Here is a 27005-nt window from a genome sequence, read left to right as displayed (position 1 = left end):
AAATTATGAGGTACTTACATAGTTTTGCAGTTTCATACATGTAAGCTTTAGCCTCATTTTTATTTTCTTCTTATATTCTTTATTAAAGTACACATTTTCATGCAAATATACTTCCAGGCTGCCTCAGTAGAAGTCGTACAAGTTGTTGGATCAGTAGACAATATAAGATGCTTGCATTGTTTATGTGAGTGCAATTCATTCCTTGTTGAATCATACTGCTTTTTATTAGTAATGGTAAATGGGCAAGTATACTTTTTTTGATATAGTGGTGTTTGAAGAATTCTGATAAATAAACCAAATCACATTTGAAACACACTAGGAGGTAAAGAACTCTGGTAGTGAATCATTTTATACAGCAAGAATCCATTTACTAATTCGATGTTTGTCGACCAGCTTATCTAACTTGCACCCTGTGCATTTTCGTATTGGATTTGCTGGGTGCGTGTGTAGTGATACAGTTGGGGGTCCACTGTCACTGTTGTTCTCCACAGATCATATTCTGGTCCATCACTATCTCTGTTAAAGAGTATTGTGAAAAAGCAAACAGTATTCCTGACGTGTGGTCAGGACAAGTAAATTACTAATCATGCAGCTTAAGGTTACGGTTATATTTTTAGTTATTGACCAAACCATCTGAGTCTTTTTCACCTCTGCTGCTTTCATGTTTTATCTCTCCTCATCTTATACTAAGTACTATTAAATTTTGGGGGGTACCAAACCTTTGGGGGGTATTCAGACATTACCCAGGGGAGGAGGGTGATATCGTTCTGGATCCTGCCCTGCTCATCTAATGTCTCTGATATTCCTCTCAGGTTCATGTGACCCACAACCTCTGGTAGACCACCTGATGTATCTTTTACCACGCACTGGCAAGAAATTCAATCCAGAGCCCAGAGTCCTAATAAGAGTGACAGCCTTTTATTAGGCCGCTGTCCATTTATATACTCAGTAAACATCCATTTGGCTGCTAGCCAGGCACTATGCTAGACACTTTCAAATTATTATCTCATCTTTGTAAAATTCTTGTGAAGCAGGCATTGTTAATGTCATTTTATTGATGAAGGAATTGAAGTCCAGAGAGACTAAGTAATTTACTACACAGCCAGAAAGTAGAAAATCCAGCATTTGGAACCAGGCCCGACTGACTCCAAAGCTCATATTTTTTGCTAAATTACAATAACTCAGCATTTATAAAAAACATGCCATGATTTATGTTCAAGACTTTATATCCACGTCATATTGAATTCCCACACCAACGCTGCAAGGCAGACGTTATTACCCCCACTTAGCACGCTAGGTGACAGGTGCAGAAAGTAGGGTAACTAAGGCTGCCTCCCCACTGGCCCTCCTCGTTTGGTCAGGAACATTGGATAACTAACCCAAATTGTTACCTTTGCTAGCAGCTGAGGTTTCTCCATGTCCAGTAGAATCTCATGAGAGTCTTTGAAAAAGCTATGCCAGAGTTCATAAATACTTTATGTCCTGGAATTTTTTCCAGGGATTTAAGAAGCTTGGGTTTCTTAGAGACCTAATTGTGATGCAAAATTGAAGCCAGATTTGTCTAAAAAGATTCTTACCTTGTAGAGTTGTTGAAATCATAGAATAAGTAGGGGCTTGCTCTCTCTCTCAGTCCTTAGAGCTGCGATGTTCTGGGCTTTGTGCGTCTTACCAGTCCCTCCTCCCTCTGTAGGGTCACTGATAAAATCCTGGCCATGGCTCGCCCGTCCACAGAGCTCCTCGAGAGGTACTGCATCATCGAGCAGTTCCGGACGTAAGTGCCGCTGTAATAATCCCCTCGTGTTTTCTCTTCCAGTGCTTTTGACTTCAAATGGAAAAGTGCTTTCATTGTAACAATGGGCAGCAAAGAGCTTATTTCAAATAAGAAATTAAAGTTTTAAGGGAAATTAGTAATGTTTATTGATGTCAAAAAAGGGTTAATTTTTTAAAACACTATCTCCCAATATGACTAATTTTTTTTCTCTTTCCTTTAAGACATGGCATAAAAACAATCATCAACCTGCAGCGCCCTGGCGAGCATGCCAGCTGTGGGAACCCTCTGGAACAGGAGAGTGGCTTCACGTACCTTCCTGAGGCTTTCATGGAGGCCGGCAGTAAGTCCTTCCATCCTCCTCTCTGTGAGTTACCAAGGACAGCACTCAGAGACTTTGCTCAGCTCTTAGGTTAAAAACGTGGTGGAAATAAATGCCTCCTGCATAGTAGTAGGGCTCCTAAAAGTGAAGATGAGCTAACTTTGACTTTCAGCAATGCTGCCATTCTTCTTTGGTATTGCTGTGGAAAGTATAGGATTTCTTTTTTTGTGGGAGGGTTCTTCGGAGGAGACCCCGTGGAAATAATGCCTGCGTTAATTACAGTATGCCAGACCTGTCGTCTTATTTAATCCTTAAAGCAATCATGTAACATAGTAGTTGTTGTTTCTGCTTAACGCATGAGGCCACGCTGGCTTAGTGAGTTCTGACTTGCCTAAGATCACACAGCTCAAACATGACAGCAGGGTTGGAACCCAGAACTCACTCATGCTTGTATTGCTGCACAGTTCTGCCCCTGGGTAGGATGAGGGATTCTTTATGTGACAATCCCAGAACTTCCTCGGTCACAGGAGCTTTGGGAGGAATCCACCGAGTGTGTGTCATTCACACCAGGCTGGAAAGGATCACCCCGTGCCATTTTTGGAACTTGTTTTTAAAAACTTTGTGTCTACCTTTTTTTTCCCATTAGGTGGAAAATCTGTCTGTACCACCTTATACTGTTTATTATTCATTTAGACACATTTCCATGCTTAAACAAGATTGCATGCTTTCCCTCCATAGCTGAGTAATTTTGGTATAGATCATTAGCTTTATTAATTTGCAATCCTGCTTTTCCTTAATTCTTTCTGTCTGAGTTTTAGCAGGAAATGTCTTAAGTAATATTGAGTGTACTTCGTTAAAAACTGCTAACGGTAAACTTACTGAAAATGTAGAAAGCCAGTTATTTTAGGCCTACACAACTATTGAGATCTGCGTGCCTTACAGCTTTATACTTTTCGTGAATTCACTCACTTTCTTCAGGTGTTTGCAAGTATTTTTCCTGTATGTTGATTTTTTTTTCTTTTTCTCTTTTTCATTGTCCAGTTTATTTCTACAATTTCGGGTGGAAAGATTATGGTGTAGCATCCCTTACCACCATCTTAGATATGGTGAAGGTGATGACGTTTGCCTTACAAGAAGGAAAAGTAGCTGTCCATTGTCACGCAGGACTTGGTCGAACAGGTAAATTCTAGGAGGTGGTTTTATTGTCTTGTAGCGTATTTAAATATGTAAGGAATAATATTTCCTAATTCTAGAGGATAAATATTTTTCAGAATCCTATCAAAGCTTTGGAATCAAATGGAAGAAGTTAATAAAAGATTTTTGAAGTATCTTAGATAATTTCAGTTACCAAATATTTGTGAGTATTTTTGAATGACTTAGGGTTGAAAACTCATCATATTTAGATAACAGGTGAGTTTCCACATCTAGCTAAATGATCACTCTGATTTTCTTCCTTAAAGGAAAAAAATCAAGACTTTAATACATAGTGTCTTTAAAAAATGTAGTTTTCCTTAATCAAAATAATAATGAAAATAGCAAGCATTGTTTCACTTGCTATGTTCTAAGCATTTTACATCTACTACCTTTTTAAGTCTTTAGCAACAATGTGAGTTTTAAAGGAGGTTAAGTAATTTGCTACGTTGGGTAAGTGGCAGAGCCAAGATTTAAATCCATGGCTGTAAGGATTTTGTTTGTGAAGGAGTGTCTATCTGTGCCTAGAATGCTATATAAAAATCAATGATTTTACTTAAAAATGCAGCAGAGTCTCAGTCTTATTGGATGAAAATAGATTCCATAGGGTTGGAATCTTCGTTTTCATCTGGTCCAGCCAGACACCTGAGCTCAACTCTGTCTGTTGTCTGCCTGTGTACCTGCCATGGAGTCTCCCACCTACTCAGGAGCATCTTCAGGACAGGAGTCAGTTCTGCTTGAGATCGTCAGCTCTTAGGGTCAAGCCAAAATCTCACCATTCCTGGCAGTTCCTCACAATAGCTCTGCAGATGTTTCATACTTACACTAAAGACCTGCATGTCCTAGTGAAAAAGATATGTTGAAGCCTACCACGGACTGGGAAAACATGCAATTTTTGGAGGTTCTGATTTTCATATGTAATGAGATTTGCAAACTTGGTGAATCACACGGATGTCTTTTTATTTGCCTTTTACTTTGATCTTAATTAACTGTTATGTTTGCATTAATTGATTAATTATTGCCTCTATTATTCATTTTAATTTGATATTAATTAACAAGACTACATAATGTTTACACTCTTAAGGCTGTTTTCCTTACTATTAAGTGCTAATAGAAAAATAGAGTTATATCACGGTTTGAAGAAAAACATGTATTGGTGTAGAAACAAGTATGGAAGAAGAATTGTGAGGGAAAAAACCAGGTTGTGAATGTGAATAATCTCTAAAGAAGAAAATGCCCAAGTGGGAAGAATGCCAGACTGGAATGTGCCAACAATTGAAGGCAAAGACGGCAGGGGTGGGAAGTTCCAAGAAAGGTGTATAGATTGATTGAATGGAAATTTTTAAGAGCTGTTGAGAGTAGAGAGAAGGAGGATTTACTTTCTTCCATGTTGGAGTTGGGCACAAGGAGGAAAAACCCACTGGATCATCAGTTCATTCAGTCATCCCCCCTCACTCCACAATGACTCATCACCCCTCACTCCCTCACTCATTCACTCATCCCTCCTCACTCCACACTCACTCACCCCTCCTCACTCCACACTCAGTCATCCCCCCTCACTCCGCACTCACTCACTCATCCCCCTTCACTCTACACTCAGTCATTCGTCCCTCCTCACTCTACACTCACTCACTCATCCTTCCTCACTCCACACTCACTCATCCCTCCTGACTCAGTCATCCCCCCTCACTCCACACTGACTCATCCCCCCTCACTCCCTCACTCATTCACTCATCCCCCCTCACTCCACACTCATTCACCCCGCCTCACTCCACACTCAGCATCCCCCCTCACTCCACACTCACTCACTCATCCCTCCTCACTCCACACTCAGTCATCCCTCCTCACTCCACACTCACTCACTCATCCCTCCTCACTCAGTCATCACCCTCACTTGTCATCCCTCCTCACTCCACACTCACTCATCCCCCCTCAATCCACACTCACACTGTCATCTCCCTCATTCCACACTCTGTGATTCCCCCTTTCATCACACTCACTCACTCACCCCCCCCTTACCCACACTCCATCATGCCTCCTCCTCCATACTTACTCAGCTTCACCGTGACAGTGTCTGTACTTGCCCCAGGCTACAGACGTATCTGAGGCTTCTCAGTCAAGCGGATAGGTGCCATATAGACTAGTAAATAGATAAACACCATACAAAATTTAAAAAGTTATAATTGTCCTTAAAATGCCCCTGTTTTTATATGGTTTCCTAATACATATTCAAATTTAAAATACTCAAAGAGTATAAATAAATAAACATGTAAGCTTTTCTCATAGCAATTTTCTCTTCTTCACTGTTTAGGTGTTTTAATAGCATGTTATTTAGTTTTTGCAACAAGAATGACTGCCGACCAAGCAATTATATTTGTTCGGGCAAAGCGACCCAATTCCATACAAACTCGAGGACAGCTACTATGTGTAAGGGAATTTACTCAGTTTCTGATTCCTCTTCGCAATGTATTCTCTTGCTGTGACCCCAAAGCACATGCTGTCACCTTAGCACAGTATCTAATTCGCCAGCGGCACCTGCTTCATGGTTATGAGGCACGACTCCTGAAACACGTGCCAAAAATTATCCACATTGTTTGCAAATTGCTGCTGGACTTAGCTGAGAACAGGCCAGTGGTGACCGAAGAAGTGGCAGAGGTCCCCAGCCTCTCTGCCGAAATTGAAAAGACCGTTTCTGCGATGGTTACAATGCAGCTGGATAAAGAGTTACTGAGGCACAACAGTGATGCCTCAGACTCTCTCACCCCCACTGCAGTGACAGCCGATTTTGAGAATCAGGAGGTGATTCTTTCCAGTGAACAAGAGTTTGACCCTCTTTGGAAGAGGCGGAAAGTCGAGTGCCTTCAGCCCCTGACTCGTCTGAAAAGGCGGCTCAGCTACAGTGACTCGGATTTAAAGAGGGCTGAGTCACTTCTGGAGCAAGGAGGGACTCCGTGGACAGTACCTGCCCAGGTCTTGCCTTGCCATAACCCCAGGCAGCAGAAGCCCATAAGCCATTGTCACTCCCCGCAGACTCCACAACTAGATTTAAATAAGGAAGCACTGGTCCGCAATACCTTTTCTTTCTGGAATCAGACTAAATTTGGAGGCCTGGAAGGACTCAAAGATGACGGGTCCCCAGTTTTCCATAGGAAGAATATTCCGAAGGAAGTACAGCGGAGCAGAACCTTCTCTGGGGGCGTTTCAGGTTCACACAGCCCTGGGGAGCCAGTTTCCCCCAACTTTGCAAACATCCCTAAGGAGCTATGCCGCTCTCCCCACCAAGTGCCCCACTGCAGGTGTGACGGTCAGGGTGCTTGCTGCCAAGATGGTGAGACTCACTGCGGCCCTGTGGGCTGTGGCTCCAGTCCCAAAGTACGGGCCTCGACTGGACCCAAACCCCAGGACAGCAAAGATCTGTCTGAAGTCGCTCCACACACGGCTTTGCAGTCTGAACTGAGTGTTGAAGCAAGGAGAATACTGGTGGCCAAAGCCCTGGCAAATTTAAATGAGTTTGCAGAAAAGGAGGAAGTGAAAAGGAAGGTAGAAATGTGGCAGGTATTTGTATTTCCTTTCATTATATATGTGTGGGAAATATCTATGTCAGAGCAAAAATGTAATATGTTTCCCCAGATTCATTTGTTATAGGAATTTGAAAACATGTTTGTGTAATACTTAACTTTTGAACTTCAGGTTTCTCCCCCTTAATACGAGCCTGCTGTCATAGAAACGACAGACACAGAGCTGTCGTGTGGGTTCTTTCTAGTCTCCATGTGAAAGAAAGCACTTAGTGCTAGCATTTAGCAGGGTGCTTGACTGAGCGAGCCATTGACGTTGATTGATGTCTGTAGCTTCCTTCTTTCTTGCTGGTTTGTGGGACTGACAGACGGATGGACAGCCCACAGCAGACAGCTCTAGAACAGACCTGAAGTATCTCTAACCTGAGGCCTGGCAGGGAGCCACACTTTGAGAACCACTGACCAGGAGACATAAATGAAATCAGACGAAGCTCTTTTCCAAAGTTCATCAACCCAAGCGTTGAGTGAGGCCAGAGGGACTTGCAACAGATGCCCCTGCTCCGCATCCCTCGTGCAGCCTTCCCAGTCCACCCAGTGTGGCACCTCTGGGGTCCAGGAACACAAACAGGAGCGGCCCCAGAGCACGTTTGCGCTGTTAGTTTTACCTGAGAATGGGGTCTTTGCGGTCCATTTCTTGGCTTTTATCTTCATTAGAATGTGAAATTTCAAATTTTAACCCCTTTTTGTGTTGTACTTTCACTAAAAAGACAATCTTAAATCGCCACGCACTCTGCCCTGAGTGAGCAGCTGGTCTAGAGAAGAGGCAGGCCTTATACACCTAGTTATCTGACGCGGGTAAACTGCCCATGTGTGGCACTGACCTAGGGAGTAAGTGAGGCCTGGCTCACTGAAATCTTGGCTTGTTGGCCCGTAATCTACTACAGATTATTTGCATAGCTGCTCTTCTGGATTCTACCATTAGTTAAGCAAGGCATGTACACTTTCTAAGAGGGCCAGAACCTTCCAGATGCAGAAGTGGGAAAACCAAGCGTGGAGCCTCCCACCTGCTAACAGCTGGGTGACAGGAGGAGGGCACTCCCACACACGCTTTCTCCGTCAGAACCGTAGGCAGTTCTAAACTATTTGCTTAACAGGAAGTTAGATGTATTGCTTTCTTCCAACATGAAGTGTTTTCTTTACTTCCTGCTCCAAACTAAACAAGCCTTCCAGGCAGCAGGTCTTCCCTTGCCTCGCCGTGAGCCACCTTAGTGAGCAGTAGGGCCTCCGGTTTCAGGCGCCCTAGCTCGCAGCCCCCTTGGCTCAGCCCCACATGGGCCAGACTGTTTCAGTGAGTAACACATCCAAAAGCATTCTCTAGAGGTGAACACAACCCTTTCATTTGCGTGGATTTGCCCTTTTTTCTTTCCTAGATTTTACTAGGGGCCTTTCAGCAATAAAACAAATCAGTTGGATTCTGGAAAGAGTAAAATGAACATGATCTGAATAGCATAATGCCACCTTTGCCTGTACGAGGCCCCTTCACATCTATTACTTCATGTGACTTGCACAGTAATCCTCTGAGGCAGATGAATATTAGTTACAGCATCTTTGTTAATCTTTACAGTCTTTGTGAATTAAGTATCACAGATGGAGAAACTAAGGGTCACAGCGGTCAAGTAACATGCTCATGGTCACGCGGTCCGAATGCAGCAGAGCCAGGATACAGCTCGTGTGTTTAATACTTCCCATCATCCCTACCTTTCCTAACCCCACTGGTGTCAGAAAACATCATGATGCGATAGTCATTTTACTAAGAGGGTCCTTGAATTGTGTCCTTTCTGCCCAGCTTATCTTCTCATTAGCTACATGTAATTGAATAAAAACTATTCTGCTCTGTACATGATCAGTGGGATACAGAGGACTTACACAACTGAAAGTATTAGCTTATTTATGACTTAATAGAGAGGACCCTGGTGGCATGGCAGAAACATCACAGACTGGGGTAGAGCAGAACTGGGTGAGAATGCTTCTTTTACCCTCTTCTTGCATCGGGCTCTGGGCAGGTTATTGGGCCTCTCTGGTGGGTGGCTTTAAGAACCAGAGAGAAGTCGTGCATTCTGGTTCCTGTCATATTGTAAATATTCTGTAAATATTGGATTGGTGAATGAATGAATGGTAGCAATTATTATGCTTATTACTATTGCAAACATATATTTTATTTACTACCGTAAATCTGAACCCTGTCAGAAATTAAAATTTTTGTCCCACTCTTCCCCTGCTCTCTCTGAAGTTTTAGAATCTGCTTAAATTATGTCCAGGCATTTGGAGTATTGGCAAGACTTCCTAGTTCTTTCATCCTATCAGATTTCAGGATGCAGCACTTTGTTATTTGTTAAATTCTGCATAGGATTCTAAAAAGGAATTTGAAAGAACTACATATACCATGTTTACCAATGTTAAAGCACTTTTTGGGGGGCACATTTTGAAGTTTCGGTCAGAAGCTTTTCCTTATCCCAGGTTAATTTGCAAATGTTCTCTTAGTTATGCTTTTTCATCTACCATTCTGCCTCATTGTAATAAATATTTCTGTTTCGTTCCAAGGAGCCTGAAAAGGAAGGCTCCCTCTTCCTGGACTGTTCCTGTGGTTTCTCAGTGAGGTGGAGAACCTGGGTTAACTAAGCCCTTCTGTGCACCAGGAGCTTTAACAGACCTCTCAGCCAGTCAGCCCAGTGGGCAGGGTCGCACCTCGCAGACGGAAACTGAGGCTTAGAGAAGTTCAGGGTCTTAAGCCAGTGTGCCGCCTGGAAGTGGGGGGCACTGGGAGGGGTCCCGTTCCTCACCCAGAGCCTGAGACTCACTCTCCTGGACAGCCTAAGGGTCATCAAATGTCAAATGGTGCCTGCCTCCCTCTCCCCCTCTCTGTACCTCTGTCTCCCTCCCTCTCCTCTCTTCTCATCTCTTTTTCTGCTCTCCTCTCCTCTCTCCTCCCTCTTTTTCTTTCTTCCTTTCTTTCTAGAAAGAACTAAATTCCCGAGACGGAGCTTGGGAAAGAATATGTGGCGAAAGGGATCCTTTCATCCTGTGCAGTTTGATGTGGTCTTGGATGGAGCAGCTGAAAGAGCCTGTGATAACCAAAGAGGACGTGGACATGCTGGCTGACAGGCGTGCAGATGCTGCAGAAGCGCTATTTCTGTTAGAGAAGGTAAAGTAGCTGTTGGACAGTTGATGAAGTTAACTAAGACCTTCAGCACAAGTTTCACACACTAAAAAATCCATTATAAAAAAGAGAATTCATACAGAATCCCATATCTGGGTCTAATTTAAGTTTTTCCAAGGTAAGAGAAGAAATGCAGACCCAGTATAAACATTTAGAAAATACAAAAATAAAAAGGGAAAATACCCATAATCCAAGGAGAGCCACTTTAAACGTTTTCAAGTCTTTTCTTTCAATCTTAGTAGATAAGTTAACTTGGTAAAAATCATTTCACATACAATTTTATGCTTCATTTTTGCTCAGAATTATAACATAGGTATTTTTCTATGTTTACTGTAAGTTTTTCATAAATGTTAACTTTAATGGGTGGGTAATGCTCTACCATGGGGATATGTCGTAACTAACCACTTTTTCACTTTCAAGTATTTGTTTCTACTTATTTACTATGGACATATAATGTGAGAAGTATGGGATGGGTTGGAATATGCACCCATTTGTATTTCTTAAAAAGGCACATGTGTCATATGTACATTTATGTATATAATTTATATATGTATAAAATATAGAAGAAAAAATATTGTTCCTTTAGGGAACAATAGTAGGAGACAACGGATCTAGGAAGGGAGGCAGACTTTTCATTGTAGATCCTTGTATACAGTTTATTTTTAACCATATAGAGATATTGTTTTCATTTAAAAATAGGCTTTGTTTTGTTTTATGAAATAGTGTTATCTCATAATCTACTCTAGTTACCTACTGTGCTGCAGTGTAAACATCTCGTTGTTTCCAGTTCATCTATGACTACTGCACACACAGACACATGCACGCACACACACAGAGACACACATAGACAGGCACGCCCAGACACATGCTCAGTTGTGTGATGCACATCTTTAAAGATCAGGTTTTTCCTGCGTCTAGAGTCCTTTTCTTAGGCTGTATTCTCTGGAATTAAATTACAGAGAGGAAAAGGAGGGATGTAAGGGAGATGGCTAACCTTTGTTGGGTGGCAGTGGGCCCAGGCCCTTGCTAGGTCATAAATTCCATTTTCACCTTTGTTCATCTCCATAGCCCGGAGAGGTCGAGGCCTCGTTTTACAGAAAAGGGAAGGTGAAGCAACTTCCCCAAGGTGCACAGCATGTATCAGAGCAGGATTCAGATTCAGCTGGCTCTGGCACAAAGCTTGTGCACTTTCTGTCACATCGTCCTGTTTCATCATCATTCACTCTCACCCTTATGTGTAGGAACTTTACATTATTTTGGGGTTTTTACTTTTTACTTCAATAGGCATCACTGTAATGATCATTTGTGCTTGCAGGTCTGTCTGCTTTTCAGATTATATCCTTACAGTAGCTTTCCAGAAATGAAAGTAGTGGCATGTTGCTCCACTGGTAGAGTTTCCCCTTTGCTTGTCTAAAGTGAACAACCCCAGGAGTCAAGTTGGGGACACATTCCTTAGGGGCCTCCCCCCTTAAGTTCCAGCATCTTCCTGGAGAGCTGTGCTATCTCTCTTTCCACCCCTCCTCCCTCCATGGCGTCTGCAACAGGTAGGGCATGCAGGTACTGAGTGCTGGGTGCCCCGCTGACCAGTCCACGTCTTGCCGTGCCATGTCAGCATCTACTAGCCGACTGAAACAGTTATGTCTGAAAACAACAAGAGTGGATTGTCTCTTTAGTTCACTGTAAGGAAGACATTTGGTTTGAAATTGCTCTTATCTTCAGACTCAGTTGTACTTCTTGTAATAACTAAACAGCTTTGATTTGATCTCGTGAAAGCCTTTCAGACTGTACTGACACCTCACAGGAGACTCTAGTCGAGCCTTTGTAGATGGCTCAGTGTCTGAGGTTGTGAGCACTTGGTTGCAAACCAGTCCCTGGCTCTGGAGTTGCTTTGAGTTTATTCCTTGAGGCATTTTTTCAAACAACTTGTTTGATTTTGATTTCTACAAAAGCAGGGTCAGCAGCAGACTATACTTTGCGTGTTGTGCTGCATAGTGAGCCTGCAGACGATTCCTGTGGACGTGGAGGAGGCCATCCTTGCCCGAGCCATCAAAGCTTTCACTAAGGTGGGTCCACTCTTCCCCCTTCAGACTGCAGTCAGCATAGTCTTTGTAAACGACAGTCCACAGGCCACCAGCCTCCGGTAAAATAAAACTTGAGCTGTGTTTCCTCTTGATGGAAATATGTGTTTGACATTTCTTGAAAGTAGTTGCAGACTTTTGGCCAAAGAAATATCAGTTTCCTAACAGTCATATTAGAAAAAGCTGAACTGTGGGATTTTGAAGGAGAACATTGGAACAAAGAGCTTTTATAGAGAAACAGTTGAGTGTTGAGAAAGTATTTTTAAATCATGTGCCTAGTAGGCGTCAGAGAGTCTTCTTGTTGAGCCACTTCTATCCTGGGTCTAAACAAGAAACTGTCTATTGAGAATTCAACATCCAGCGCTGACGATTCGGCTCTGTGTCCTGGTTGGCAAATCCTAAGCAAAAAGTATCCTTTCTCTGCATATCCTTTTGGCTTGCAGCAATCTGTCTGAAGAAAAAAGCCAGGTTCACACCAAGAGAAGCGTTCCCCTCACACCTTCAGCTAACGTATTTGGTATCTCTCATGTGTGATATGAAAATGTCATTAAACAAAGAACTCAGCTTTTCAGTGACAGCACCTGTGGTAAACTTTAATGGTAATAGCAATTATTATTTGTACTCATTCATCAATTTCCTCCCCCCTCCTCTCTTTCCAAAATGACGTCCTCCTTGCTGGTTTTCTTGTTCCTCGTCTGGAGCTTTATGGCACTAACCTGCTCTGCACCCTCCCGGTCTCTTCTGACAGTTTCCAGAGTCAGCAGCTCAAACCCAATCAAGTGATCCTTTACATCTGTGTTAGCATTTTCATGGACTGAGAGGCTGCCTGCCATGTGGGGAGGGTTATGGTTTGATGTTTAACAAAGTAAACAATTCAAACCATTATTAATGTTAATAAGTTTTTGTAGATAGGACAGACAATATAATGGCTAAGATAAAATTAAATTTCTGAATCTAATTGAAAAAAAGTCCTTAATATTCTTTCTGAAAGCAGTAGGAATTCTTTACAACTTCTTTTGGCCTTTTGGGGAATACTGATGAACAGTTAAAAATACCAGTTGTTCCGAACCTGTCTATAAGAATGTTAGGCTACAGTTCCTGGGTCTCTCCCCTTGTGCATAATCTTATGAGTAGAGGCCCTGACAGTCCTTGGTCCGGGCTAGCTCTTCAAGGAAGTCTGTGCAGTGTCTGCTTCCACTGTAATAAAGGTCATGTTTCCCTTCAGGCCTGAGCTTAGCTGGCTTGCTGCAGCCCCCTCATCAAACATTGGGATTGCCTAAGCTTGGGGCTCCTCAGCTAGGATGCAGACCCCTTGCTTGTGCAGCCTCCACCTGTGCCCCTCAGTGTCAGCCCCCTGGAATGTAGAGGGCAAGGGAACCCGTGTGATTATGAAGCATATGCTGCCTTCAGTCATAAAGTTGTTTGTTTCTAGTTCAGCAGTCTCCTGTCTCCTGCCAGTGTCCACGAAGCTGGCAGACGAACTTGTTAGTGTGTGAGCAGGGTGAAATCTCAGACTCTTCCCTCCCTCTGCTCCAGGAGGAGGGGGTCCCTGGCCAAGTGATCCTGATCCTTTCCTAAGGAGTCACACATTTCTTTGGGGATGGGACTTTGGGGAGGTGTAGTAATTGCTCTGGTTCTCTGTCCTGCTATCACTCCTGACCCTGCAGTATGAGGAACTTGGGCAGACAATCAAAATATGTATACATGGTGCCTTCCCACCATGGGCAAGGACACTGGCTTTATGGAGGTTTTGATCTGTGCCAAACATGCTGTCGTGCTTAGTACTCACAGAAATCCTAAGGGGGTGGGTAGTAGCGTGACCTCTCTTACAGGGAGGTTAGGTGTGACCTGAGGCTACCTAGCTGGCAAGTAGAGAGTCAGGCTTCCTGTTCAGGTCGCCTCAGGGGTCTTAGTGCAACACTTAGAGCAGGTGTGTGCTGTTTTCTTAAGCAGACCTTTCCCTCACACCATCAGTGATTAGTGTCTGGATTAAAACTCACCTCACATCACTCTTGACTTGCTTCATGATGGTGTATATGAGTGTACTACGTATCCAGGCACTAGATTTAATTTTTTTAGTTTTCATTCGTAAGTTTGGTATTGACATGACTGGCAATTCTAATAGAATCTTTCAATTAAAATTAATGTGTGAAATATATTGTGTACTTTTTATATATAAAATTTTGTTTATAAGTCATACTTTTTTCTTTACCCCCTTTCTTTTCTCTCAAAATAGAAACTGGTTAAAATCCTTCTTACAGTGTCCTGAATATAAATTTTCTTTGTCACCAGGTTAATTTTGATTCTGAAAGTGGACCTATAGTTTACAACACCCTGAAGGAAATATTTAAGCACACACTGGAAGAAAAAAGAAAAATGGCTAAAGATAACCCTAAGCCCGATGTTTCGTGAAGCTGACTTTCCCTTGTGGTGAAAGGTTTCAGACCTGAAGATCCAGGCGGCATTTTTGTGCATAGGTGAACAGGTTGACGTGTGGCGCTGCTTCGTGTCATAGCACTTTATTTCAGATGCTCTTGGTTTGTACTAAGAATGCTTGTTCCTGTTTAGAGGAATTATTTATTTTAAAATATCCTTGAATTCCATTTTTGTGTTATAAAGTTGGTGCCACTTTTATTTATTTAACTGAATTAATATTGTTGTATTAATATTTTAAGTATGTGGTGTTTACATCTTTATTCTTTTTGACATTTTGGAGAAAGTTGTAATGCTTCTTTCCAAAACAGTTATTTTGTTGACGGAACTCTTCCTAGAGTTTTTACCAAACAGATAACTTTAGTAATAAACCTTCACTGTATATCCATCCCCCTGACACATGGCCTAAGGAAGTCACCTAGTGTCTTAAAGTGTTTTATATTTGTTAATAAGAAGGCTGTTGATAGAACATTTTTAAAAGGTTTTTAAAAATTTTTGAAATTTTTTGGTTTTTCTTTTCTTATATAAATATGGCAAAATGTTTCAAAGTGTATTATTTTTCAGAGTGATTTAGTTTTACGTTAAAGCATTGACTGTGAGGTGGTTGGGATTTTTCACTTGTAGGAAGTAGACTTGCTCTCTATCAGGCCTCCAGATGACCTTGCCAACCCTGCTGTCACAGGAGGCAAGAGGGGTTCTCAACACATCAAGCCTTATTCCCACTCCCATGGGCGGCCACACAGCCAAATAGCATCCTCACAGAGAAAGCAGGGTCAGTGGTAGGCGGTGTGGGAAGCTGCCCTGAACTGAAGCAGGACTCCACAGAAAGGTTAGTCTCGCAGGGACAGGCTCTGTGCAGCCCCACTGTCTCCGGCACTGCAGCCACTCTCCAGAGACAGCTGTCCCTGCTGACAGTGTGATAGTGCGAGCTCTGGCCCACACCTCCCAGAACCGCCGTTCCCTAGATCCAGTGCCTCAGGGCCCTATCTTTGGCTGCTTTTTTACTGTAAGAATTAAGATTTTTAAGTTGAATTTGACCCACATAGATTGCATTTACCCTACTAGCTTTAGATATGAAGTAACCGCCTAAGCTAGTTCCTTGTAGACCAAACTGTCAGTCAGCAATTGAAGCCATACCCATTATCTAAATGAATATGTGGGGGTATCAGAGGCCAAGCCACAGAGAGGATAGTTTTTCCCAATAAAGGTGATATTAAACCTATTTCAAACTAAAGAACCTACTACTTAATTGTAAAGACAGAATTTCAGGGGAAGCAAGACTAATTTACAGAAAATGAAATTGCTCCAACTCCTGCATTTCCAAATCAGGCTTTAGCACATCAAATATATTCTAGTTATCATCAGTCTTACTAACTCTGGTGGCAAACCCTAAATACTGTTTTCTCCCACACTGTTTGAATTTTCTTAGGAACTAAAATCCAGTGAAGTTTGATGAACTGGATTGCCCATTTCTGAAATTTCTCATTTTCAAGTGCCTGACCTGGGAAAGAAGAGGAGAAAATAATTATGTTTTATCCAAAGGTACATTGCAAAAATATGGTTTTTACTCACAAAGATGTTAGTCTTTGTCTCAGTCATTCTCACATGGGCAGGTGCCACCATGGCTCATTTGACAAGTAGCTGTTGGCCTGTGTATCTGAAACAGTCTTTTCAGACTAGAGGATAGAGATAGTGGGAGAAATTAATCAGGCTGTATACAAATATTGTATTTATTTGAATAAAAGTGGAAAGAACAACCCATAACCCTCGTCTTGTGCTTCTTTAGCTTGGTGCCTCTGAGATCCTGATGAGAAAAATGGAGTTTTGTGGTTAAGTTTTCCTGATGAGCAGACTGAGTTTTGGGCTGAGTAGTTAGCTAGCTAGACTCTAGTTAGTGCCAGCTCTGTTGATCCAGCATGACCAAGCTAGGGGTACCAGGACAGGAGAGCTCTAAGAGGAAGGGGTGAGAAAATCTCCAGGCCAACAAGACTCCTGCTTTCCTATATTTAAATGGGTGAGGAGTTCTTTGTAGCCCAGAGGTAGAAATCCACTTACTGGAAGAGGTCACGGGGTTGCAAAATTGGGCTCAACAGAAGTGGGAAGGGCCAAGTGCACACGTTCAGAACTTACTGCCACGGCTGGGCACATGTGTTGTCTCACTTTACTTCTCAGCAGACTGACTGAGAGAGCAGTATTATTCATACTCGCCTGATGAAGGAATCCCAGTCTGACTGACTCTGGACCACACTCTCCTCCCTCCTGAAGCCGCCTGCCGGTGGAGCTCCTAACCAGGTGGAGCTGCCCAGCACTGAGTGCCCCGTCGGGGACTTGGAGGCCCTTTTGGCAGAAGACTACTGACAGCATTATAGAGCATCACATTGTTCATACTTCAGCGAAAATATCCCACGTTTTTTGTCCTCTGGAAAATGTTGAGCTGGCTCTGTTACTATCATATGATCTCTAGCGTATCACTCTTAGGAAGTGCATGGTTTCTTGCCACTCTTGGTTTTCCTATTTCAGAGTTTGCTGGTGCTCTCTAAGATGTGGTGCTGCTGGTTTAGAGGTTGCTTGATCTACATGCGTAAGTCAGAAATACTGTGCTGGTCTGCTTAGTCACAGCTTCAGCCAGCTTCCCAGATTTGTCTGAAAAAGAGTATGTGCTTTCATCGCTCTGGTTTCCATGAGAATAACCACATATCATACTTCAGTAGAGGTAAAGTTTCTCTATTTTCTCTTAAATGGAGAATGCCTACTCCTATACTTGGGTGCTGTTTCAGGCTGCTCTCTAGGTGTCTGAAAAAATGTCCAGAGGCACTGTGTTGTAGAAACAGAGTGGGATCTTTGTTGTTGTTGTTCCAAATTAATAAGCATTGATATCTTTTCAGTGCAAGTAAGTCAAGAATGACACTCCCTTTAGTGCTTTTTATTTTCATGAATGTGGCCCAAGATTAGTGCCTTACCTACAGGAGCCCTTCTCGATGCTAGGTGGTTGAAAATTGTTTACAGGTAAAACGGCAGGAGAAAAATTCTACAAATCCTGTTAGGCAGCGGTGCATGATTTTTTAGTTATGCTTTCAGGCATGAGCTGATCTCTGATCAGCCCAACACTGACAATAAAACTGATTTATGAGCAGTCACAATGGAGCCATTCAGCGGTGGAGCTGTGGCAAGCCTTCATTCTGAGCTATCAATTAAAACATCCAGTCACTAAAGATAATGCCCCAATAAGACATCATAAAACCTTTTGCACTGAAAATAAAAGTTTCATACATTCTCTGCAATTCATATCACAACACAAGGCTGTGGGGCCCTTGCCTCCTGGCTTTCTTGATTAAAATGAAAAGATGTTTTACTCTTAAGATTGTTTATTAGGGAGAAGCTACATTTTGGAATTGGTTCCTCCTCAGGTGACCATTTGATCATACTCTAAATACTCCTTGGTTTTGAATTAGTGAATTGCTTTATCATTTTCTTTCTCTTAAAAATAGAACAAACTACTCAGACATTGAATTAGACTGAACCATATGAAATGGCCGTTTCTGCAGGTCAAAAATGATGAAATACTGGCCATTTCATATGGTTCAACCTAATATTAAATTTAATGTTCCTGGGACTTGTAGGTGACATTTCCTGAATTATTTTAGCAAAGTTTAGATTAGATGATCAGTTACTTTCTGAGAATATCCTGTATGCTCACAGTAGAGTTCTAATACAAGTGGAAGAGACCACTATGAAACTTAGATTCTTTCAGCAACAGGTTTGTGCCTGTTCTGTGCTTGGCCCTCTGCTGATGCTGAGGACACCCAGGAGTCACTTACTCAGTCATTCATCCCTCCGTCAGGAGCCAAGTCTAGTGCGTGTCCACATCCGCCACGTCACTTGTCCATGCCATCTTCTCCCTCCGTCAGCACCCTTGTTGAGTTCTGCGTTGGCCGCCACCCAGCTGCCTCCTTCAGCCCACACTTCCATTCTTTCTGAACAATAATGAAAGAACTAATTCTCAACACTTTATCCTTCGGCTAATTCCAAATGTCCTTCAAAACTCAGCTTTGATTGCTTGGAACAGAATAAGTGCTAATTAACTCTGTTAAATGTAATGAAATTCAACTACCTGCCTACCCCACAGCCCAAGGAGGTAGGGAGGTGTTATGGGCTGAATTATGCCCTCCTAAAATTCATATGCTATAGTCCTAACCCCCCACAGCTCAAAGTGTAATTGTGTTTGGAGATAGGGTCTTTGCTGAGGTAGTTAAAATGAGGTCATATGGGTGGGCCCAAATCCAGTGTGACTGGTGTGCTTATAAGAGGAGATGAGAACACAGACACACACAAAGGAAAGACCATGTGAGGACACAGGGCAAAGACAGCTGTCTACAAGTCCAAGAGAGAGGCCTCAGGGGAGACCAGCCTTGCCAACACCTTCATGTTGGACCTCCAGCCCCCAGAACTGTGGGAAAGCCACAGTCTGGTATTTGTTACACAGCGCAAGCTGACTGAGAGGAGGAGACAAAAGTCCCAGCTCCTCCTCAGGGCTTCCACTGTACCTGGTATGTTTCTCTGTAGTTTTACCTCAAACACCATGTTGCTTGGTTTTGCCTGTTTTTAAACTTTACATAAATTGAAGAATGCAATTTCTCTTGTGACTTCCTTTTTTTGTTCCACACACTCCTCACATTTACCCATGCTGATGTGTGATGCTGTAGTGCCTGTGTGTTCACTGCTGTGGATTCACCACCTTTGATCCTTTGACTTGTGATGGACACTAGGATGGTTGATATCTGTACATAAATATAAACATGTGGGTGCACACGTGCAAGTTTCTCTAGGTTGTGTAGCTCAGAGTGGAATGTACGGGCTTCAGGGTATGCACATGTCCAGTTTCCCAGCAATGACAATATTTCTAAATATGGTTGTACCTATTTGCACTCCCAGCAGTGGGGAAAGAGTTCTTATTGCTCCACATCCTTGTCAACACTTAATACTTTCTGAGTTCTTGATTTTCACAGACCTGGTTGGTACGAGATAGTGTCCTGATGTGTTACCTTATTATGTGTTTGGCACCATTTGTGCATCCTCTTCTCTCACGTGCTTGCTCATGTGCATGTCTGTTTCTCATAGGACTTGAACACGTGCTGCTGTGTTTGTTGGCTTTTCTTTCTTTTCCTCCATGGACCTGCCATATCTAGTGTAACACCTGTCTCATGGAAGGGACTCAACAACTGTGAGTATAAGAAAGGGGAGGGAATAGAGGACAGGAGACGGGAGCTCTGACGTTGTACTCCCAGGTTAAGAGCCCCCATGCAGACTTCAGCTCTGGCCGAGATGGAGGAGCACCCTTCCTGCAGGTCCTCATTTTACAACTAAACAACCCTGGACATGACAGCAAAACCACAAGCATAGAAGACCAACAGGTGGAAAGAAGGTGGTGGGCAGCCAAGGGCCTGGGAGCTGAAGGGACACCACTGTGGGGCTCCCCGAGGTCCCTTATGCTCCCGCTGCAGACAGGGCGCAGCAGAAGCTCTGACCTGGGACTGTCAACAGGCACAACAATAAAGTTCCAAGGGACACCTGTCCCCCAGGAAACAGGACCAGGAAAAGGGCATCCTGACACCAGAAGACCCTTCTGACAGCACCTGCTCCAGCCAGACATCAACGGGGAACCACCGCCTCTTGCACCGTCCTGTCCTCCCAGTAGAAGCAGGTGGTGACTCTGATTCCCACCACGTAGTGTTACTGGACAAGTAGGGGCAGATATCCATCCCCACCTGGCAGAAGCAGGATGGTGAGCTCCAGTTCCCCCACTGTAGTGGGAGGGTGGGTCAGCAAGTTGAGACCCCACTCCCACTGAGCAGCAACAAGACTTATGGCAATGGAGGCAGGCTGGTTGCACTCCAGTTACTGCCCTTGCCACCCTGGTGTCAGTGACCCAGAGGGAGCTGAGCTCCCACCCCCACCCCCACCAGGGACCAAGGGGACTAACTGAAGTGCAAAGCAGGCCTGGTCAGCAGTCCAGCCCCTCCCCTATGCCCACCCCTATCCCCATGTCAGTGGGGCCCAATGGGTAGCTGGGCCTCCACATCCATCCAGTATGGACAAGACTAGGAGGGTGCAAGGGGAAGCTAGTCGTGACTCCACTTCCCTTAATTTCGGGCAGTCAAGTGTCAAGGAAGTGCAAGGCAGGACGTGGCAGCCTTTGTAGTTGGCATGCTGCCTCCCCACCCTCCTCTCCCCTGACATTAGCAGGGCCTAGTGGGCAGCTGAGCTTACACCACCTGGAGGCCACAATGCTGCAGGAGGTGGGAGAGAACTGGGGTGCTGAACTGCCCCTCCCACCCCCCCCATCCCCCAGTCTGCAAGGAGGAGGCAGAGTGAGCAGCACTGAGCAGATACACCCACCCAGTCCCCATGGCACACCCCAACAGGGACTCTTCATTACAAAGTAGCCAAAGGAAGTTCTCCAGACAAAAGCAAATGATAGAGGGCGAGGCTTGGAACTTCAGAAAGGAAGAAAGGACACTGCAATGAGCCTGGATAATCGACTGTCCTCATAAACCTATTAACTCATACCTAATGGTTGAAGCAAAACCTCTGATATAGTGTCTAGTGTGGACAGAAGAAATACTAGGGCAATTAGATGTAGAAACAAGGAGCAGAGTATGTAGGGGCATGATCAAAATAATGTTTCTCTACTTCATTCAAAGCAGTGAAACATCAGTGTCAACAGACAAGGCACAGTTATCCGCACTGAAGGCATCATGCAAGTAACACGCTCAGAAACTCTCATCCATCAAGGTGGAATTTAAAACAGTCCAAGTGACCCACAGGAAAGTAAGGAAAGAACGGAATGAGAAGCAGAACACAAATAATGAAATGGCTGACTTACACTCTGACATACCAATTACCTTAAATCAAGTGGTCTGAGTAATAAATGCTGTCCACAAGAAACTCACTAAAATGCAGTGTTATAGATAGGCTAAAAGTAAAATGATGGGAAAAGATACATCATGCAAGCATTAACTTTTTTTAAAGCAGGAATGGCTCTATTAGTGTCAGATAAAGTAGACTTTAGAGCAGAGGAAATTACTAGAAACATTACATAATGAGAAAGGAATCAACCCACCAGGGACACATAGTCCTGAATATGTACACGCCAATCACCAGGGCCTCCAAATTCATGAAGCAAAACCTGATGGAGCTGGAAGGAGAAACAGACAGAGCCACAGTTAGGGCTGGGAGTTCCAACACGCCACTCTCAGCCGCTGAGAGACTACTAGACAGAAAGTCAGCCACGCAGCCGAAGCACTGAAACACACATATGACACACACACACACACACACTCCACACATGCCCACCCATACACATGTGACACTGGCTCCTACACACACGTGTGAACATGCATGCACACACACACAAGCACACGCAACCCTGGTTCCTATGCATCAGTTGTGACTGGTTTGTCTCAGGGCCCCTTTGTGATCATAAGAATCTTTAAGTTCCTCAAAGAGCTTTTGCTTATGTGTAGTGTATCTATTAATATTAGAAATTAAGACAAATTTCTAAAATAATTCATATTGAAAGAACATAAATCCATTCAGTTCTTAACATAAATATCTTTGTGAAAAATAACTATATATTGCAAACAAAAAAATTAACGAGTGGCCTTATTTTAAATTTTTGCAACTCTCTTTAAGGTTTGACTTGATGGAAGACGGCTGGATTCTCATGTCTGCTTCTGCATTCGATCCGTTATACTATTACACATCTTGTAACCTCTGGACAATCCCACTGCACACTCTGAGAGTGAGAAATGCATATAACATCTTAGAATTATAATGAAAAGTTTGAAGCTTGCAGACGCCCTGGAAGAGTCGCAGCCCCCAGGTATCTCTGACAGTGTATGGCCTCTGTCAGTGCTCAGAACTAACAACCCAAAGCTCTTTTCCAGGAACACCTCCCCCTAAGGAGGCGCTGCAGGAGGAGAATTCCGTTTGATGAGGAGGGAGGAATTAGGGGCAAAGGGAGGAGGAGGTCAGTCAAGAGCAGGGAGGGGAACAGAGGTACGAGGTCATTCTTTTCGTCACCTTTCAAAGACCTCAGAGAAAGAAGCCCTAGAGCCGTCAAGCTGGGAGGGCACTGGGAGCCCCTCACATACGTGAGCAACGATGGAAGCCCAGAGTCAAGTCCTATGTAAAATGATTAAAAGAATAAAAAAGATTAATGGATTCAGTGCAGAATCACATCCCTACAAATAATGAAAGTGTGCCAGAAATAAATGCTTGCAAAATAAAGAAAGGGTCCTCTAAGATCAGGGCAGAATTGTAGATGAAATATTGGCCATAAATATTGTGAAAGGTGGGTGTTGAGCATGTGGGGATTCATTATCCTACTGTCTCTATTTTTGCATACTTTCAAAATTTCCTGTGATATGAAGTTTAAAAAAGAAAAGCAATATGTACAACATGTTATTTTTTTAAGACTTACTTAAAACTCTATATGTGACCTCCCCTTCCGGCTAAGATGGAGTAACAAGGACTATATTTACCTCCCTCCTGAAACAACCAAACACACACACACCACCACCAGCACCACCACCACCGACAGTATTTAAGAAACCAGACCTCACACACCAAAAGACAGTGACCCTTGCCACAGCTTACTGCCTCAAGAGTTTCCAGACTGGGGCAAAGGAGAGGGAACTCAGACAGCCCGGCAGTTTCCTGCTTGAGGACGTGGAGCTGAGAGCTGGGAGAGACCAGGCAGCTCCAAGCTGCTGGACAGAGCACCACAGGAGGGAGCTGCACAGCCGGGGGCAGAGAGGTCTGCAGAGGGCCCCTCGAGAGCTCAGCTGCAGACTAATCGCTTCATGCCTGAGAAAATCACCATACAAACAACTTGGAAAAGAAAAAGCTATGATCATCTTCAGAGACATAGCAAAAGCATTTGCCAAAATCCAACATCCATTCCTGATAAAAACTCTCAGCAAACGAATCCTAGAACAGAACTTCCTCGACCTGCAGAGGGGCATCCACAGGAAGCCAATAACTGACGTCACGTGTAATGATGAAAGGCCGTCCCGTAAGATCAGGAGTGGATCAGAGAGACCCAGCTTGCCACTCCTATTCATCACTGTCCCGGGGGTTCTGGCCAGTGCAGACAGGCCAGAAAAAGAAAGAAAGCCATCAAGAGCAGGAAGTAAAACCGTTTTTATTCTCAGATATGTTCATCTAGGTAGAAAATCTGGCGGAATCCACAGAAAAAAAGCTACGAGAACTTAATAAATGAGTTTAGCAAAATGGGAGGATACAGTATGAGTAGGTAAAAATCAACTGTATTTCTCTACACTAGCAATGAACAACCCGAAACTGAAATAAACAATGCCATTTAGCAGAGCATCAAAAAGATGAAATACTAAGGCATAAATCTGACAGAAAATGTGAAAGACCTGTTTTGTGAGTTTCCTGGAGCCGCCAAAACAAATGATCACAAACTTGGTGGCTCACAACAGAAGCTTGTTCTCTCACAGTTCTGGAGGCCAGAAGTCTGAAATCACGGTATCGCAGGGCTGCACTCCCTCTAAAGGCTCCAGGGGAGAACAGTTCCTGCCTCTTCCAGCTTCTGGGGGCTCCAGTCCCAGGATGTTTCTTGGCTTGTGGCCACATCGCTCCAATCTCTGCTTCCATCTTCACGTGGCCTTCTCCTCCTCTCTGTTGGTCCTCTGCGTGTCTCTTATAAGGACACTAGTAGAAATTTATAAGCTGATTCTAAAATTCATATAGAAAGGCAGAGAACCTAGAACAGCCAAAGCAACTTTGAAAAAGAACAAAGTTGGAGGACAATGCAAGTGTTGGCGAGGTTGCAAAGAAATGGAAACTCTCAAAACTGCTAGTGGGGATGTGAAATGGTACACACTTTGGAAAACAGTTTGGCAATACCTTAAAAAGTTAAACATGGACCTACTATGTGATCCAGTCTTTCCACTCCTAGGCATTTACCCAAGAGAAAAAAAATGTGTATGTCCCTACACAGACTTGTATGTGAGTGTTAACAGAAGTTCCATTTGGAATAGCCAAAAACTAGAAACAACCCAAATGTCCACAAACAGGTAAATGGAGAATGAAATTGTGGTGTATCTGCACGTGGAACACTATACAGCAATAAAAAGGGTGAACTCTTGTTAGATAGAACAGCAGGAATGACACTCAGCCTAATTGTGCCGGGCAGAAGAAGCCAGATGGAGAAAGAGTACATACTGTATGATTCCATTTATATAAAACTCTAGAAATGCAAAGTAACCTTTTGTGACAGAAAGCGGGTCTGTGGTTGCCTGGGCGTGAGCAGGGAGGGGACGGAGGATCATAAAGGGGCGCAAGGATACTTTTGGGGAGATGGCATGTTCACCATATTGATTGTGGCATTGGCTTCAGGGGTGTATACATGTCAGAACTTATCAAATTGTACACCTTAAATATTGTATGTCAGTTTAACCCCAATAAGCTGTTAAATAAAATAAAAATATATTCGCAAATGAGGAAAAGACCATTTTGGAGGGAGGAACGTTAAAATGGCCCCAGCATTCTCTGGGGAGGGGATTGAGGTGGGCTGTTATGTTCAAGGGAGACTTGAGCTGTAACTGTATTATCTGAATCTTTATAACACAAACATGCCCACATATACACTGTTGCTTTTTAAAGTTAAAAAGAAATGTCACAACTGGGCCCTGATGTTTGTTGACTCTGAATCTTCAGAGAACCTCTCTCTCTGACCTGTAATATTTTTACAGTAGAAGCTTTGTTTTCACATTATAAAATATCTTTAAATGAATTTAAATTTATTTCTTATTTAAAATGTTTTTTCCTGAGAATTTCTGAAGGACCGAGTTAGGAAAAAATCTGCTTTTTAACAGATGTTTTACATTCCCTCCTTAGTTCTCTAAATATTACTTGGTAAAAGTAAAACACTATTTTTCTAGACTCTGACTAACACATGATTTTTTTGGCCACCGCCCATTCGGAGCACAACCTCTATTAGCAGATGTTTGTCTTCCTGCTTTCTATATTTAAAGGTTTCAGAGGAGATCTAGCCGTTATAGCACATAATGATTTTTTTCAACAATTAAAAATTTCGACAGCCTGCTTCACAGACTAATTTGAAGGCACAGAGACCTCGATTTAATTAAAGAGCCTCAGAAGGCTTCAGCCTGTCTCCTCCCGCACTGGCGCTGTTTTGGTGTGCCCAGAAGTCGTCACCCCCGGAATTCTGACAGAGAGCCCCCTGGCTGCTGCCCAGGGACTGTGAGTCATGAAGAAACCCCGTGTGTAGAGTAAACTTCAGGCAAATGAGAAATGGTCCTTCACAAAGTGCTGTGTGGGAGCCGCAGAGCAGAAAGTCGAATTAAGGACGAGACCATCTACATCCTTTCCCCTGTGCCATTCATTCAGTCCTCACCTGAATGAGCACCTCCACTCCCCAGCCTAAGGGACACAGGGCGCACAGTTGGCTTGCCACTAAGGAGGCAGGTGGCCCTGGGAGCACACCACAGCCCAAGCAGGACAGGCTGTACCATGGAGCCGCCCTCGGAGCCAGAGGCCTTGGGAGGAAGGTGGGGGAATCCTTGGGCTCGGCCTGCGGACCACAGAAGGGTGGGAATTCTGGACAGAGAAGTCATGTGTGGAGGGACTTCTGGCCTTTTGTTCAGAGGAAGCCAAATCCTTCTCTGTACTGTACTTCCCTGGACTGTAAGGAGAGGCTGGGGTAGAAATAAAGCCAGCGGTCATTCTGGTGCCAAATTTCAAAGAGCCTCATATCCAATTTTTTAAACATGGGCCAGAAAGACCACATTTCTCTACTTTTTTAAAATCAACTCAGTGTTGACCCCAAGTCCCCAGTTCCCCCCCAAGGCTGGTGAAGTGTCTGATCCCAGTCGTTCTGGGTCCCACAACTGTGCTGAGGCTCACGACCACGTGGAGCCGGAGACAATAGGGCCCCTGGGCCTGATCCTCTGCTCCCCCACCCAGCCGCACACTGGGCTCCGGGCCCGGGACCTTCAGCAAGGCTGGAACACGTGCATATTTTCTCCTTAAAATGTAGAATTGTGTCCTGGAGGCCGGCCCTTCCCAAGCAGGCCGAGGCGGGGCCCCTGTTCCGTGATGGACGGGTGGATGGCTGTGGGTGCTGTTTGCACCCACAGACATCCTGAGGAACCGGCTCCAGGAGCTGAAACCTGTCTTCTACTTTGGGGTCCTCCCTTCACCCGGGAGAAATCACTTTTCTCTGTCCCTTTGTGCGAGGCTGGCCGACGAGGAGGCTTGTGCAGGAGCTCTGCTAACTCCTGGGAGGAGGCAAGGAGGAGGAAGGATAGACTCCTCCTCCTTCACCGGGGGGCCCGCGGGGGGCTGTCTGACCCAGGGGTCTTCTCGGTTGAGCTATCTCAGGTTCGGAATACTGACGAGATGACTAGGAGGAATGGGAGGCTCCAGGATC

General features: G+C 43.9%; 1 protein-coding gene across 32 annotated transcripts in view; it reads left to right on the top strand.

The window, feature by feature from the left end:
- PTPDC1 (protein tyrosine phosphatase domain containing 1) overlaps positions 1 to 25495 on the top strand; it is a 72049-nt gene extending 46554 nt beyond the window's left edge. For 8 of the 32 annotated variants that reach the window (XM_070590058.1, XM_070590059.1, XM_070590060.1 and 5 more), the window contains 7 exons: positions 1691 to 1771; positions 1993 to 2111; positions 3132 to 3269; positions 5593 to 6836; positions 9813 to 9998; positions 11963 to 12076; positions 14384 to 16288. In XM_070590058.1, the coding sequence (XP_070446159.1) occupies positions 1691 to 1771; positions 1993 to 2111; positions 3132 to 3269; positions 5593 to 6836; positions 9813 to 9998; positions 11963 to 12076; positions 14384 to 14503 (2002 nt within the window). In that variant the 3' untranslated portion in view covers positions 14504 to 16288. Of the gene's footprint in view, positions 1 to 1690; positions 1772 to 1992; positions 2112 to 3131; positions 3270 to 5592; positions 6837 to 9812; positions 9999 to 11962; positions 12077 to 14383; positions 16289 to 16696; positions 19160 to 19642; positions 20307 to 21225; positions 21353 to 22216 lie in introns of those variants that run through there. The other 24 variants (XM_070590062.1, XM_070590063.1, XM_070590064.1 and 21 more) reach the window with 11 other exon arrangements.
- Positions 25496 to 27005: the final 1510 nt, after the last annotated feature.

This window comes from Equus przewalskii, chromosome 22, assembly GCF_037783145.1.
Source record: "Equus przewalskii isolate Varuska chromosome 22, EquPr2, whole genome shotgun sequence".
NCBI classification, from domain to species: Eukaryota; Metazoa; Chordata; class Mammalia; order Perissodactyla; family Equidae; genus Equus; species Equus przewalskii.
This window is presented reverse-complemented; position numbering and strand designations above follow the sequence as displayed.